This window comes from Zonotrichia leucophrys, chromosome 2 (assembly GCF_028769735.1).
Source record: "Zonotrichia leucophrys gambelii isolate GWCS_2022_RI chromosome 2, RI_Zleu_2.0, whole genome shotgun sequence".
Classification (NCBI taxonomy): domain Eukaryota; kingdom Metazoa; phylum Chordata; class Aves; order Passeriformes; family Passerellidae; genus Zonotrichia; species Zonotrichia leucophrys.
In genome coordinates, this window is record NC_088171.1 from 146,053,046 (window position 1) to 146,065,897 (window position 12,852).

Genomic DNA, 12,852 nt, shown 5'->3' on the forward strand with positions numbered 1-12,852 from the left:
GAATTCAGGTTCACAGAATGAAGTAATGTAACTAGAGTACCAACTTTATTCTACTCACTCAAAGGATCTGAAAATACTGAGAAAACCAAAGAGAGAAAATGGATACGGACATAATCCCCTGAAAACAGCTCTGAGAAGATCCAAATATCCAGTTACTCTAAGTCAGGTATTCCCAGAAGTGTGCAGAGAACACACAGGTTAGAACCCTGAACTATGTCTTCAAGTATTGCCACAGAATTACAAACGCTGAAGAAGACACTGAATTCGGACACACACACACATTTGGTTTGCTACTCACCAGATCTGAATGAACTTTCAGGTGTGCCTGGAGCTTGTATTTATCTGGAGTGGAGTAGTCACAATTTTCTGTGGGACATTTCAGCAAAATATTGCTGTGTTTCTGGATGACGTGACGCTTAAGGCAGTTCTTGGTGATGGAAGAATAATTGCACTGGGAGCAGTAATATAAATGTTCTCGAGTGTGCGTTCGGACATGCATGTCATAGTGCACCTGGTACCAAAACAACTTGCCTGAAAATCAAATTAGACATGAAGAAAGTAATTCCTGAACAATTGTCAGTGAAAATTCAAAAAAAATATAACCAATTTTCTTACAGGACAAAACACACTGTTTGAATCCTGTCCCTTTTGTCTTTGATGAGAGCTTGCCTACAGACCCTTCACTACTGAAAATATATTTACAAATCCACCTATGCCTAAGAAGATCATGTTATATGTCCTGAAACAGACTAAGAAGAGTAACTTTAGTACATATCAATGATCTTTTTCCTAAAGAAAAAGTCCTTTACATCTGTTCTCTTATGCAAAGAATCTGAATGCAGCTGTACACCAAAAGAGATTGTCAAAATATTTTTTGTTACTTTCTTTCATGTTATTCCTTCTTAAAAGCCTTTTGGCATAATGGCACCAAAAAGTTTAGAGCAATTCATCTAAAGTACAATGTTACATGATGTTTCAAAAACTTGTTTTTTCAGACTTTGGTTCCTTTGCCTTTTCAAGAACGAAAGCTACAAAACACATCCTGAATTGCTTCCTTTCCATTTATGTAAACACAAACATTTTCAGTTAGAATAAGTGGGAATGGTGTGTTATTCCCACTTCCATAAACTAAAAAACCCAAACAATTACAGTCAGGATAGTCTTGATTTGATACCATGTAATTAAAATTTTCATCTCAAAGAACCTGGTTCAAAACAAGACACAAAATTATGCCAGTATCTATGTTTCTATTGTACAGAATGTGTATTACTATACATCCTCCTACACTATATGAAAAAAATTGGATTTTGTACTAAGCTGATAATGGAGCTCAAGCATTAAAGCATGAACTGCACTAATGATGATCACATACCTAAATCTGCTGTGCTTAGCCCCAGTGAAAATTGTGGCTTGGGGAGATGCATATGGACAGAATTAATCTAATTCTATCAAATTTCACATCAACAGATAATTGAGCCTTGCTTTGCTATATTCTACTACTGAGTTTTTTTGAGGAGATTTGACTCATTTCACATTATATTTACAGCAAAACATAAATCCCACTGGACCCCAGAATCCATACTGAACTACAACATTAATGCTGCTGCAAAGATATACAATTACATCACTGTAAACTGGAGGAGCAGGAAAAAGCTAGCTCACTGCATAAGATTTAAAAAACCCCAAACACAATTCCACTGCTCCTTACCACAGTATTCACATTCCAAGTCTCCATAAACCTTCCTTATCCTCTCCCGCAGCTCAGTGCTCATCTGTCTCTTCTGCAAGCTGTCCAGGATCTGCATGAAGGCCACGGATCCATTCCCCCCACTGGCTGTGGCTGTGTTGGAAGAGGCTGTCTGTGGGCTGGTGGCTGCCCCAGCTTCTGCTGCTGCCAAAGGGTCTGTGGGTTCTGCTGAATTTTGAATGGGTGGATTGCTTGTTTCTGATTCACCAGGAGGAACAGACTGGATTGTCTCTGCAAGAACTGCAAGGTTCTCAGTCATTGTGTTGTTCTGACTCACATCTAAACTTTTGTCTTCAGTTAGTAAAAGATTAATTTCTTCACCCTGCTCGTTTACAGAACTGCATTGAGTAACTTCCTCTTCATTTGGAGGAGAATCTTTAAACTCCTCAGGGCCAGCAGTACCATTTTTCAGCAGGAAGCAATCTGATGTTACACAGGGCTGAATGTCTGGGACTGCTATGTCTGTTGTCTGACACAGTGTGTCTGCTACACTCTTCACCAGAGGATTTTCTAATTCTAAGGAAAGGACTGCATCAATTTGTACATCACCATTATGCTGACCATCATGGTTTACATCTGCAGCTGCTGATTCACCTTCAGAAGCAGATGGCTGTGGGGTGTTAACAGCATCAGTGCTTGTGACAGTTGATTCACCTGCACTTTGTGTCTGCTGTTCACCAAGGGCTTCTGCCTGGATGTCACCTCCTGGCTCAAGCAGGCAGAAGCTTTGGTTGATAGAACTATTAAAAACAAAATCCTCCTGCAGATCTGCATGCACTTCTTTGATGTGAGCTCTCAGCCTCACAGAACTGACAAACTTCTTCAGGCACACAGAACACACGTACACAAAAGGGTGCTTTCGAACATGGAGCTCAAGGGCCTGGTATTTAGTGGCTCCATGGCCACAGAGCTCACAAGCAAAGGGTCTTTCATCACCATGAACGAGCATGTGGCGGTCTCGGTCCAGCTCATTTTTGAATTTGCGCTCACAAATGTGGCAGTCATAGAGGAGCTGCCTTTTGCCCTCTCGTGTCATCAAGCGAAGCTCATCGAAAACGTCTTTCACCTTTTTGTCTTGGAGGTCATGAGTCTCCTTCATATGCTTGATCAAGTTTTTAACATCTGAGTATTTCTTTTTGCAGAAACGACAGTGCTGCTTAATCTTCTTGTGAACCCTCTCGATGTGGACTTTGAGGTGGCCTTTGCTGAGACAGGTGAAGGTGCAATAATCACAGCTGAACTTCTCCCCCGTGTGCTTCCGCAGGTGAACGTTCAGGTTGGCTTTGATGGCACTGGCATAACTGCAGTAAGAACACTTGTAAGGTTTCTCATTAGTATGGATCCTCAGATGTGCTTGGAGGGAGTGTTTAAATTTGAACACCTTGTTACAGTATTCACATGTAAAAATTTTCAGTTGAGTTGGACCCAACCTAAAAAAAACCAAACAAACAGTTATACTTACAGTAGTGAACCTTGATAACATAATGTGTTGAAATTACACATACATAACTTAATGTGTTTCCCTAAGTATTCATAATGGACAGAAATGCTTAGTTTTTAAAAAATATATTCTCTAAAGACATTTTAAATTATACAGCTTATTCATAGTTAATTTTCAGCTCTTCCTTTATTTAAAGATCTCAGAACAATACCCCAGTTTTATGAAAATGGAGGGGAAGCACTTAATTCATATTTTGCATGAACACAAATGTAAGTACTTCAAAACTACCTGCTTGTTTTCATTGCCTGCTCGTATGGGGTTTGCTGAATGGCATATTCTTGATATCCTTTTCGTTGTGATGGGTCTTGTGCTGTTGTGTCTGGAGTTTTGGGTTCACTTTCATGAGGAGAAGCCTCAAGAGGAACAATTTTTCTGGCTCCTAAAGGAAGAATGAAAAGAATGTTCATCAAAAATTTCACACTAGAAACATGCATTGTTATAATATAAAAGTGTAAATTAAACAATAAACCCCGTAATCATTAGTTTGACTGTTTTAGTTTCTGTTGTTAATGATGGATACACTTCCAGAATTCATCAGTACTTATACCACAGTTCTGCATAAAAAAACTTGCCAGGACTGATAGCTCAGAGCATTATTCATGGTGCTTGATACTTGCTACAAGGAGATCCTACATCCAAATATTTCCACCTTCAAAAGATTGTAAATATTCTAAATAAAATTTGAATTTTTCTGTTTCTGCTTCATAACACAGCCTTTGAAAAATGATGCCTAGCTGTTCAATCAGTTCCACAAATAAGGCTGGGGAAAAGTTTAGTCTAAAAGACAATTTAGTCTATATTTAAAACTATGTACAACTTTTCCTTAAACTCCTTATATTTTGGGGCATGTTGCCATCCCTCAGAATGAAAATATGTTTGGAACAGATTTCCCAGGGCAGTGGTCACAGCTCCAAGCCTGACAGAGCCCGAAAAGTGTTTGAACAATGCTCTCAGGCACATGGTATGATTCTTGGGGCTGTCCTGTGCTGGGCCAGGAGATGGACTCAGTCTTTGTGGAGCCTTTCCAATTCAGATTATTCTGATTCTGTGTTCCACGTGCATGTCTCAATCTTCATTGGGAGCACTCAGAGCTATACTGAATGCATTTAGCCAAGATTCCTGAAGATATTATTTAAAAAATATAGGCAGTACTAATATAACGTCTCTGAAACCACAGTGGAGGTTACCCAACAACAGGTGTGAAAGACAGTGAGAAGTCCAGGAGAACATGGAGGAAAGAAGTGCTGTAGACAACAAGGAGAAAAACAGAGGGTTTTCTCTGTGGGTCCTTCAGAGTGATTTTAACTGGGAAATTGAGATATTTTGAGAAGAGGCTATATGGGAGTACCTTAAGCTATTGAAGCTTTTCCTATGAGACTGGACGTCAGGCAACTCCGTAACTAAACAGATTAAACTGTAATAGCTCTGTTGCTCACTAAACTGGTTGCATCTAAAACCAGCTTTTTTTGAGTACTGTTTTTTAATAATGCTTTCAGTTCTGTACTAAAGATTCTGCAGGTTCAACAGAACTGATCTTCCAAGATTTTACCCTAAATGTTACCAGAACATTACAGCTTCTATTCTTCCTGTTCCTCCCTTTCCCAGAAATATCAGGTTGTCCACAGGACTGCATCTCCCAAACTGCACTGTCCCAGTGAGATGGGACCTGGTCATAGCAGCACAGGAGCCATGGCTCAGTCTGTGGGTTCAGTACAAAGGTAATAGACTAGACATCATAGAGCAGAAAAGTGTTCTGATATTTCAATACTTAAAATAGAAGCAAATTCTATATTTAGAGTGACTCATTTAAAAGAAAATAGGTCTTAAACTGCTTTATATGCATGATTGCCTCTTCTAGGCCTCCCATTTCTTGACTGTGAGACAAAGATTCTCATTAAATGCTCCACACTAACTCTCCTCTGTGCCCTTCTGCATTTCAGGATGTTTGAGCATTTTCTAAAAGGACTGCCAAACTGTTTAATAGACTTTCATACTACCACTATAAAAATTTAATCACCTAAATTGGGTGAACTGAATATATACTCACTAGATAAATACTAACTCACCAGTATTTTGCATACTTCGAGTGAGCAGAATGCTCCAAGGTTATCCTCATGTTACTGCCTCTAAATTACTTATGCATTTCACAGAAAGACAAATGTCTTTAAAAACTTGAAGAGGGAGATTCAGATTTGCAGTCATGCTGATGAAGTACCTGCTCACAGAAGGCAATTATGGCCCCTAGTGGGAGGTTGCTGCTTCCCACCCTTAGAAGACAGGGAACATTAATAATGATTAGATGCCTCCATCCACTTGGGATGAGGGTGCCAACAGACCAGCAGCCACAGCAATCACCACTAGATCACAAACTAATGACCATAGCACATGCCCAGGAAGTGAGAAAATTGGTTTCTAGGCTCTGCCCAGCCTAGCCACCACATATCCCGAATCCAAAAGAATGCCCTCAGTATTCAGGTTAGGGAAATGCCTAAGAACAAGGCAAACACATGCAAGGTCTTACTTTTTATTAAAAACATCAAATGGCAATAAGGAAGATAAAGGTTTTCCTGCTTCCCTAAGCAATCATTTCAAGAAGTCAAAGCATATAAATATCAGGGTAAAAAAAAAGAAGTTTACTGTACTGATAAGTTCTTTTGCAAAAATCCTTCCCCCAGCACTATCATATCTCTATTTTAAAGGCAGAATCGACTTTAGTTTACCAGACTTTATTTATGCCTTTTGCTTTCCTCTTTTCAGTCAATATCACCTAAGTAAATCTGCCTTCAGAAGAATAAGATTTGAGTTCTTCATGTCATTCTGACAGCAGCTGCTACAGATAAGCATTACCCAGTGAGCCTCATCCCTGGCTCAAACTCAGAGATGGCCTCCAGTGTCTTACAGTCTGTCCCTTGAAAAAACAGCCTGGCCTTCACTACAGAGTTCTCCAATACTTATCAACAGTCTAAAAGGGAATGGAATTATTAGGAATGGATCAGAAATAAACCAGGAAAAAACATCAACCTAATTCTTGTTAATTCAACTAAATTCTGTAAATGTTCTAAAGCTTCAAGTATGGATCAAGGATAAAGAAGAACTTCAGAAAACAGTAACAAAGAAAAAATCCAAAGTATTTTGTTTGGAAAAGGGGTAGAGAATTTGGAGACCTTCAGCTTGGAAAAGAGGTAACTGAAAGTGAAATATCAGAAAAAACTTTGTATTAAGCAATACTGCGAAAAAAAAGTGTAAATAATCATTATCTTGCAACCCACAAAAAAAAAAAGTTCAATGCAGACTTAAACTAAAGGAATATGCACTTTCACCCCACATTTAATTAAGTTATGGAACAATTACTGCATAATGTCACAGAAACTGAAAATATAAATGCATTCAAAATGGGACTTAGAAAAATTAATTGATACATATTAAATATGATAATCCAATGCAAACACCCATCAGAACTAATCTAATGCAAACAACTGTCAGAATCCATGAGACTTTAAACAATAAGTGTCCTTTTTATTTCCTATAGAGATGCTGCATCCTGCCTTCAGACCAACTATTTTTGTTTTAAAAAAGAACTTTAGCTGAAGTTAAAGTATAAAAAAAATCTTCATAATGTAGGTATACATAATAGATTTCAACTGTACAGACCATAACTCTGGTCTGTACAGTTAAAATAATGAATAATGAATAATAAAATAAAATAAGCTATGGATATGAAGTGAATATTTGTTTCTTTCAATCTCTTTCTGAAGGAATGTGTTTTTCCAGCTTCCACAATATCTTGTGAAATGTGCTTCAAATGTGTGTGATCCATAGGAATACAGTTCTCAAAGTCATCAGAAACCAACTCTACCCATAATGCCAAGGTTCTCCATACAAAGCTATCTCTAAATAAATATAGATATTAAAATAAAGTTAAAAAAATAACTTTATATTTTCAAAAATATAAAGTTTTTGAAATAAACTTTAAATAAAGTTAAAAAAAAGGCAAAAGGACCATTTAACATTAAGTCACTCTGAGAATGAACCCATTTAAACTTGGACAAAAATAGAAATGCAGACCCATGTGTGGGAGGATGAAGATTCCTCCTTTCACCAGAGCTGGACATTAGATTGGCTGAGCTAAATCCATCTGCAAACCCACAACAACATGAACACCTGCTCACATTCAGAGGGGAAACGTCTCATTTTCCTAACCTTGCCTAATCCAACATTTGCTTTAAGTCAGCATAAGGATAGCATCTTTCCTCTTGTTATAGGTAAAAGCTAAGTTAAAATAGGATATAGTTCAATTATATTGTATTCAATATGTTATATTATTTGTATTATGTTAAAGGGGGGAGGCCTTATTAGAATGTGCTAGAAGGGCCCAGGGTTTGGTGAAGCAGGGGTCTGATGGGGCAAGGCAAGGTCGAAGAGAGATTGGATGAAACATCTGACCAATCATTCGAAGCCCTGCAGAAATGATTGGTCCAGAATGAACGGCAGTAAAGACCAATGAGAAGCCTGGAAATGGACCAATCATCATGAGGATCCAAAATGCACCAATCCTGGACTCGAAGGGGACTATAAATGTGGGGAGTTCCTTTGGGTCAGGGTTCTTCTTCTTTTGGGATATTTGTTGTTTGGGAGAACCCAGTGCACTTGGGGTGAGCGCACTGTTTTCGTTTCTGGCTCGCTGTGTGGGTGCCTGGGCTTATCCTGGGCACTCCGTTCCTTGTAGCTATTTTAATAAACGAGAACCTCTTTCTCTGGAGAAAGTTTGGCCTTGTTTGTATCCATAACATCTCTTTTTTGGGAGCTTGTCCGGGATAGGCCACACCCTGAAACAGTCCGGGGCAGCCCAGGACCCGAGAGACGCGTCCAGCCACCTTTCTGGCTGCCAGAGATTGGACTATGTCGGACTGCAGAAGGGTTTGCGCCTATACCCGAGGCTGCAAGGAACACAGCGACCCAAAAGGTGAGAGCCCTCCGAGAGGGAGCGGGGCTCACGTTGCCTCAGAGCAACGTGAGTGGGGTTGAAGGCAATAGGGGGTGCGAAGTGCATGTGAGTGAATGAGACGGGGGCTGTGAGTACAGACCCCCGAAGCGAGTGCTGTTGTGGAGTGTGTGTGCCCCTATGGACCCCCAGGAGTAGGGGAGACGGGGAGTACCCACCTATAGCCGCCCTTACCCGCTCAGGCTTCTGTTCCTCCAGTGATTGGAGGCTCCTAGGGGTGGTTTGAGCCATTGGCCCGAGTTGTGCCCCTCGAACTAGGATCCCATTGGGGGGTCATAGAGGGGGACACACTCGGTACCCTGAACTAGGATCCCATTGGGGGGTCATAGGGGTACCCGAGGGGGGTTAGTGGGGCGGACTTGCCCAGTGAGGGGTAGAGCTCCGACCACTAGCTCAAACCACTTGGAGGGCTGTTCCTCAGGGATAGACCGGGGGAGTCTACTCTCTGAGGAACTAGGACCTTGGGGGTGGGAGAAAATACTCCTATACGGAGACTACTGAATAAAGTGGCCACCGTGTAGGGGAGTGCCCCTTTTCTGAGGCCAGGGAAGGGGAGGGTGCCCAACCCAAGGGGAGTAGGGTCTCCTCGAACTAGGACCCCAGTGCAAAGGGGGTCATGGAGGGGAAGTAGGCTCACCCTGAGCTAGGATCCCAGCTAAAGGGGGTCGTGGGGGTGGCTGAAAATATAATTCACAGGGATGATGACCCACAGGGGGGAGGTGGGCCACCGCCTGTGGAAGGGCCCTTTCAGTCACTAGGGCTGAGGGGGAGGTTAGAACCAGCTCACATTAGGGAGAATTTTTTTCTTTTTTTTGTTTGTATGTTAAGAGTCGGGGCCCCTAAGGAATGAGGTTCGGAGGTGAGGGCAGGCCAAAAGTCCTTCAGCCATTCCTTAGGAATTTTTGAGTTTTCTGTGTGGTGGGCCAAGAAGCGACCATTTTGCGTTTGCTGTGAGGTGGGCTGAGAAGCGGCCATTTTGAGTTTTCTACACGGTGGGCCGAGAAGTGGCCATTTTGATTTTTGAGTGTGGTGTGAAGTGGCCATTTTGAGTAAGCGGCTCATTGAAGCCAATTTGTATGTGGTTGAGTGTGGTGTGCAGAGTAAGTGGCTTACTGCATCTATTTTGTATTTAGTTGAGCAGGTGGTTGTAAGTTGTTTAATTTCTTGAAATAGCCATCACTATTGTTTAGCTTTCCCACTAAAATGATAGATATTATATTTCTTAGGTTTTAAGTGTTCATTTGAACTAACATTATTATTCTAAAATACTTGTAAACCACCATATTTATTTTGTTTCCCACACAAAATATTTCTTTGGGCCACCTTTTTGTTTTGTTTTGTTTCCCACCAAAGCCACCATATTTATTTCGTCTCCCACATCAAACATTTCTTTAAAGAGTCTTGTCTCTTATGATAAGGAACTTTTTTAAAGTAACCATTATTATTACATTTTCCACAATAATTAATATTTATTTTCTCTTCCTCATTTATAACTAATACATATCCCTTATTGGGAAAAAAAATAAAATATTGTATTTGGATACCAATTGCCAGTTAAAGATGGGACAGTGTGCTGGGAAAAGTGCCAGCAGGAAGAGAAAAGGGAAGGATATTTTTAAGAAAATACCTACTAGTAGTCCTTTAGGTGAACTTTTAATAAATTGGGATACTAATGAGGGAATGAAGGATCTAGATAAGAGAAAAATTATAAGATACTGTACAGAAATATGGCCTAAAGAGAGTATTGCTGAAGGACCTATTTATTTGCCCTGATACGGGACAAAAGAAAGATGGCTATGTATAGCATTAATTAGATATGTCAATACCAGAATAGAACCTTGTGACGAAGAGATTAGATATGCTAAATGTTGGTTAGAAAGGGACAAACAGGAAGAGGAAATAAAATTATATAAAGTATCCAGAGAAAAAGAAAAAGAAGAAACTAAGCTACCAGAACGGAGGTGGGATCCTTTAGACAATCTTCCTCCACCTCCCCCTCCTGATCCCTTAGATGACCTCCCGTTACCTCCTCAACCAACTCCCCCTATAGACCACCTTCCTCCTCCCCCTCCAACCTTGTACCCCTCAGTACCATCTCACGAGGTGGATGCAATTTCAGTATCTACTTCCACAGAAGTTTTAAAATCACCTCAACCTTCTAATTCAAGTTGTCCTGCTCCCAGCATCCCCTCTTCTGTATCATCTCCTTTCCCAAATATACCAGAACCTGCCCATTCTAGTACTCCTTCAGTTTTGCAGAGTCCTTCCAGTTCCTCAAGTACCAAGACACTGGTCTCTAGTATCACTCAGAGTGTCCATACCCCAATCTTGGCTCCCAAAACTTTCCAAAATACTCCTTTTTATTTTTCCCCCATATTTCAGCCCATAACCCAAAGTACCTCTTCCCCTATTCTTATTCCTGGATCATCACAAAACATTCCTTTTTATTTATCCCCTGTACCCCAACATACTGAGTCACAAGCAGGAGGAAGGTTTGCAAACAAAAGGTCAGGGAGTGAAAAAGGCCTGTTGTTGTAAAGATATAGAGGAAAAGAAATTAATTGAACCAGATGAGCTTGTAGCAAGCCATCAATATAATACAAGATTCCAAGCAAAGAAAATTGAAGGTGAATATGGGAGAACTGAAAAGTTGTTTCCTCTGAGAGAAGTGCCTATGGGGGGGGGGGGGGGGGCAGAGGTGGTGTTGGTTTTGTGAATGCCCCATTAACCGCCTCTGAAGTTAGAAATTTTAAGAAAGAAATTAAGACTTTATTAGAAGACCCAATAGGCATCTCCCAACAATTAGACCAATTCTTAGGGCCTAACATCTTTACGTGGGAGGAATTAAATTCTGTCCTAGAAATACTGTTCTCTTCCGAAGAAATACAAATGATTCGTACTGCGGGTATGAGGATTTGGGAAAGAGAAAATAGAGGAGGTCCTAGAGGACAAGATAAAATGCCTGTTAACCCACCTAACTGGGATCCAAACCAGGAAGAGGGAAGAGTGAGCATGAGGCAATATAGGACACTAATTGTAAGAGGGATAAGAGAGGCAGTCCCAAGAACAAATAATGCAAGATTGGCATTTGATAGTCACCAGGAGCGAGATGAATCACCAAGCGCTTGGTTAGAAAGATTAAAACGAAACTTTCAGTTGTACTCAAGTGTGGATCCAGATAGTCCAGAAGGACAAGCTTTAGTTAAAATTCAATTTGTAACTAAGGCGTGGGTGGATATACGAAGGAAATTGGACAAGTTAGATGACTGGCATGAAAGAGGAATGAACGAGTTATTACAAGAGGTGCAAAAAGTGTATGTAAGGAGGGATGAGAAGAACAAGACAAAAGCAAAAATTATGGTAGCAGTGGCTAGAGAGAGTGCTAGATTTGGGAATAGTGAGTCACCAGATGATGGAAAAAGCAAGTACACAGGTCCAAGAATAAGTGGATTTAAAGATTAGCCAAGTAGATGGCATGAGCCAGACAGAGATAATAAGTCCCCTTGGCCCGAAAGAAGACCACCTTGGGCAGAAGTCATGTGCTTTTATTGTGGTAAGAAAGGACATACCAGAAATTTCTGTAGAAAAAGAAAGATGGATGAGGCTATTGCTCAGGAACAAGACACCTTAGGGAGCAGGCTGGAAGGAGAGGACTAGGGGTGTCAGGGGCTCTATGCTCTGAGGGATGATATTGGACATCAAAAGGAGCCCCTGGTAAACCTAGAAATTGGCCCTCAGAGCGAGGAAATGGAATTTTTAGTGGATACTGGAGCTGATCATTCAAGTATTTCAAAAATTCCCAAGGGATGCAAATTAAGTAACCAAACCTGTAAAATTAAAGGTGCTGAGAATAACCCTTTTGAAGTACCTATTATTGAAGAAGTACCTATAAAAGGAAGTTTCAGAGAAGGCTGTGCTGACCTGCTGTATATGCCTGAATTAGACTCTAACCTCTTAGGCCGGGATTTACAAGTGCAGTTAAGAATAGGGGTAGTCCCTGAAGGAAAACGTACGGTAGTGAAAATGATGGTTTTAAAAGAAGAAGATGAGAGAGAGATAGATTTGAGAGTGTGGGCAGAAGGAGGGGGTCATGGACTGTTGGAAATTCCACCCATAGAAATCAAAATGAAACCTGACATTCCCCCAATAAGAGTTAAACAATATCCAATTTCCGTAGAAGGGAAACAGGGATTAACACCTGTAATTAAAGACTTAATTAAAGAAGGAATTTTAGAACCATGCATGTCTCCACATAACACCCCAGTATTACCCATAAAGAAATGCGATGGCACATACCGATTAGTCCAATATTTACGAGAAGTAAATAAGCAAACTGTTACTCGATATCCAGTAGTAGCCAACCCCTATAATTTATCGAGCAAAGTACCATCGAGACATGCATGGTTTAGTGTTATAGATTTAAAAGATGCTTTTTGGTCCTGTCCGCTTGAGAAAGAAAGTAGAAAATGGTTTGCGTTTGAATGGGAAGATGAGGAAACCGGGAGAAAACAACAATTACAATGGACACGGTTGCCTCAGGGATTCACGGAGTCACCAAACCTATTCGGCCAAACTCTAGAAGAACTAATGAAACAGTTTATA

At 40.5% G+C, this 12,852-nt stretch overlaps 1 protein-coding gene across 2 annotated transcripts in view; it reads right to left on the minus strand.

The window, feature by feature from the left end:
• ZFAT (zinc finger and AT-hook domain containing) overlaps positions 1–12,852 on the minus strand; it is a 125,066-nt gene that overhangs the window by 40,889 nt on the left and 71,325 nt on the right. For both annotated transcript variants that reach the window (XM_064706718.1, XM_064706717.1), the window contains 3 exons: positions 3,477–3,627; positions 1,709–3,177; positions 299–531 (listed from right to left, as the gene is read on the minus strand). In XM_064706718.1, coding sequence (XP_064562788.1) covers positions 299–531; positions 1,709–3,177; positions 3,477–3,627 — 1,853 coding nt within the window. The remainder of the gene's footprint in view (positions 1–298; positions 532–1,708; positions 3,178–3,476; positions 3,628–12,852) is intronic.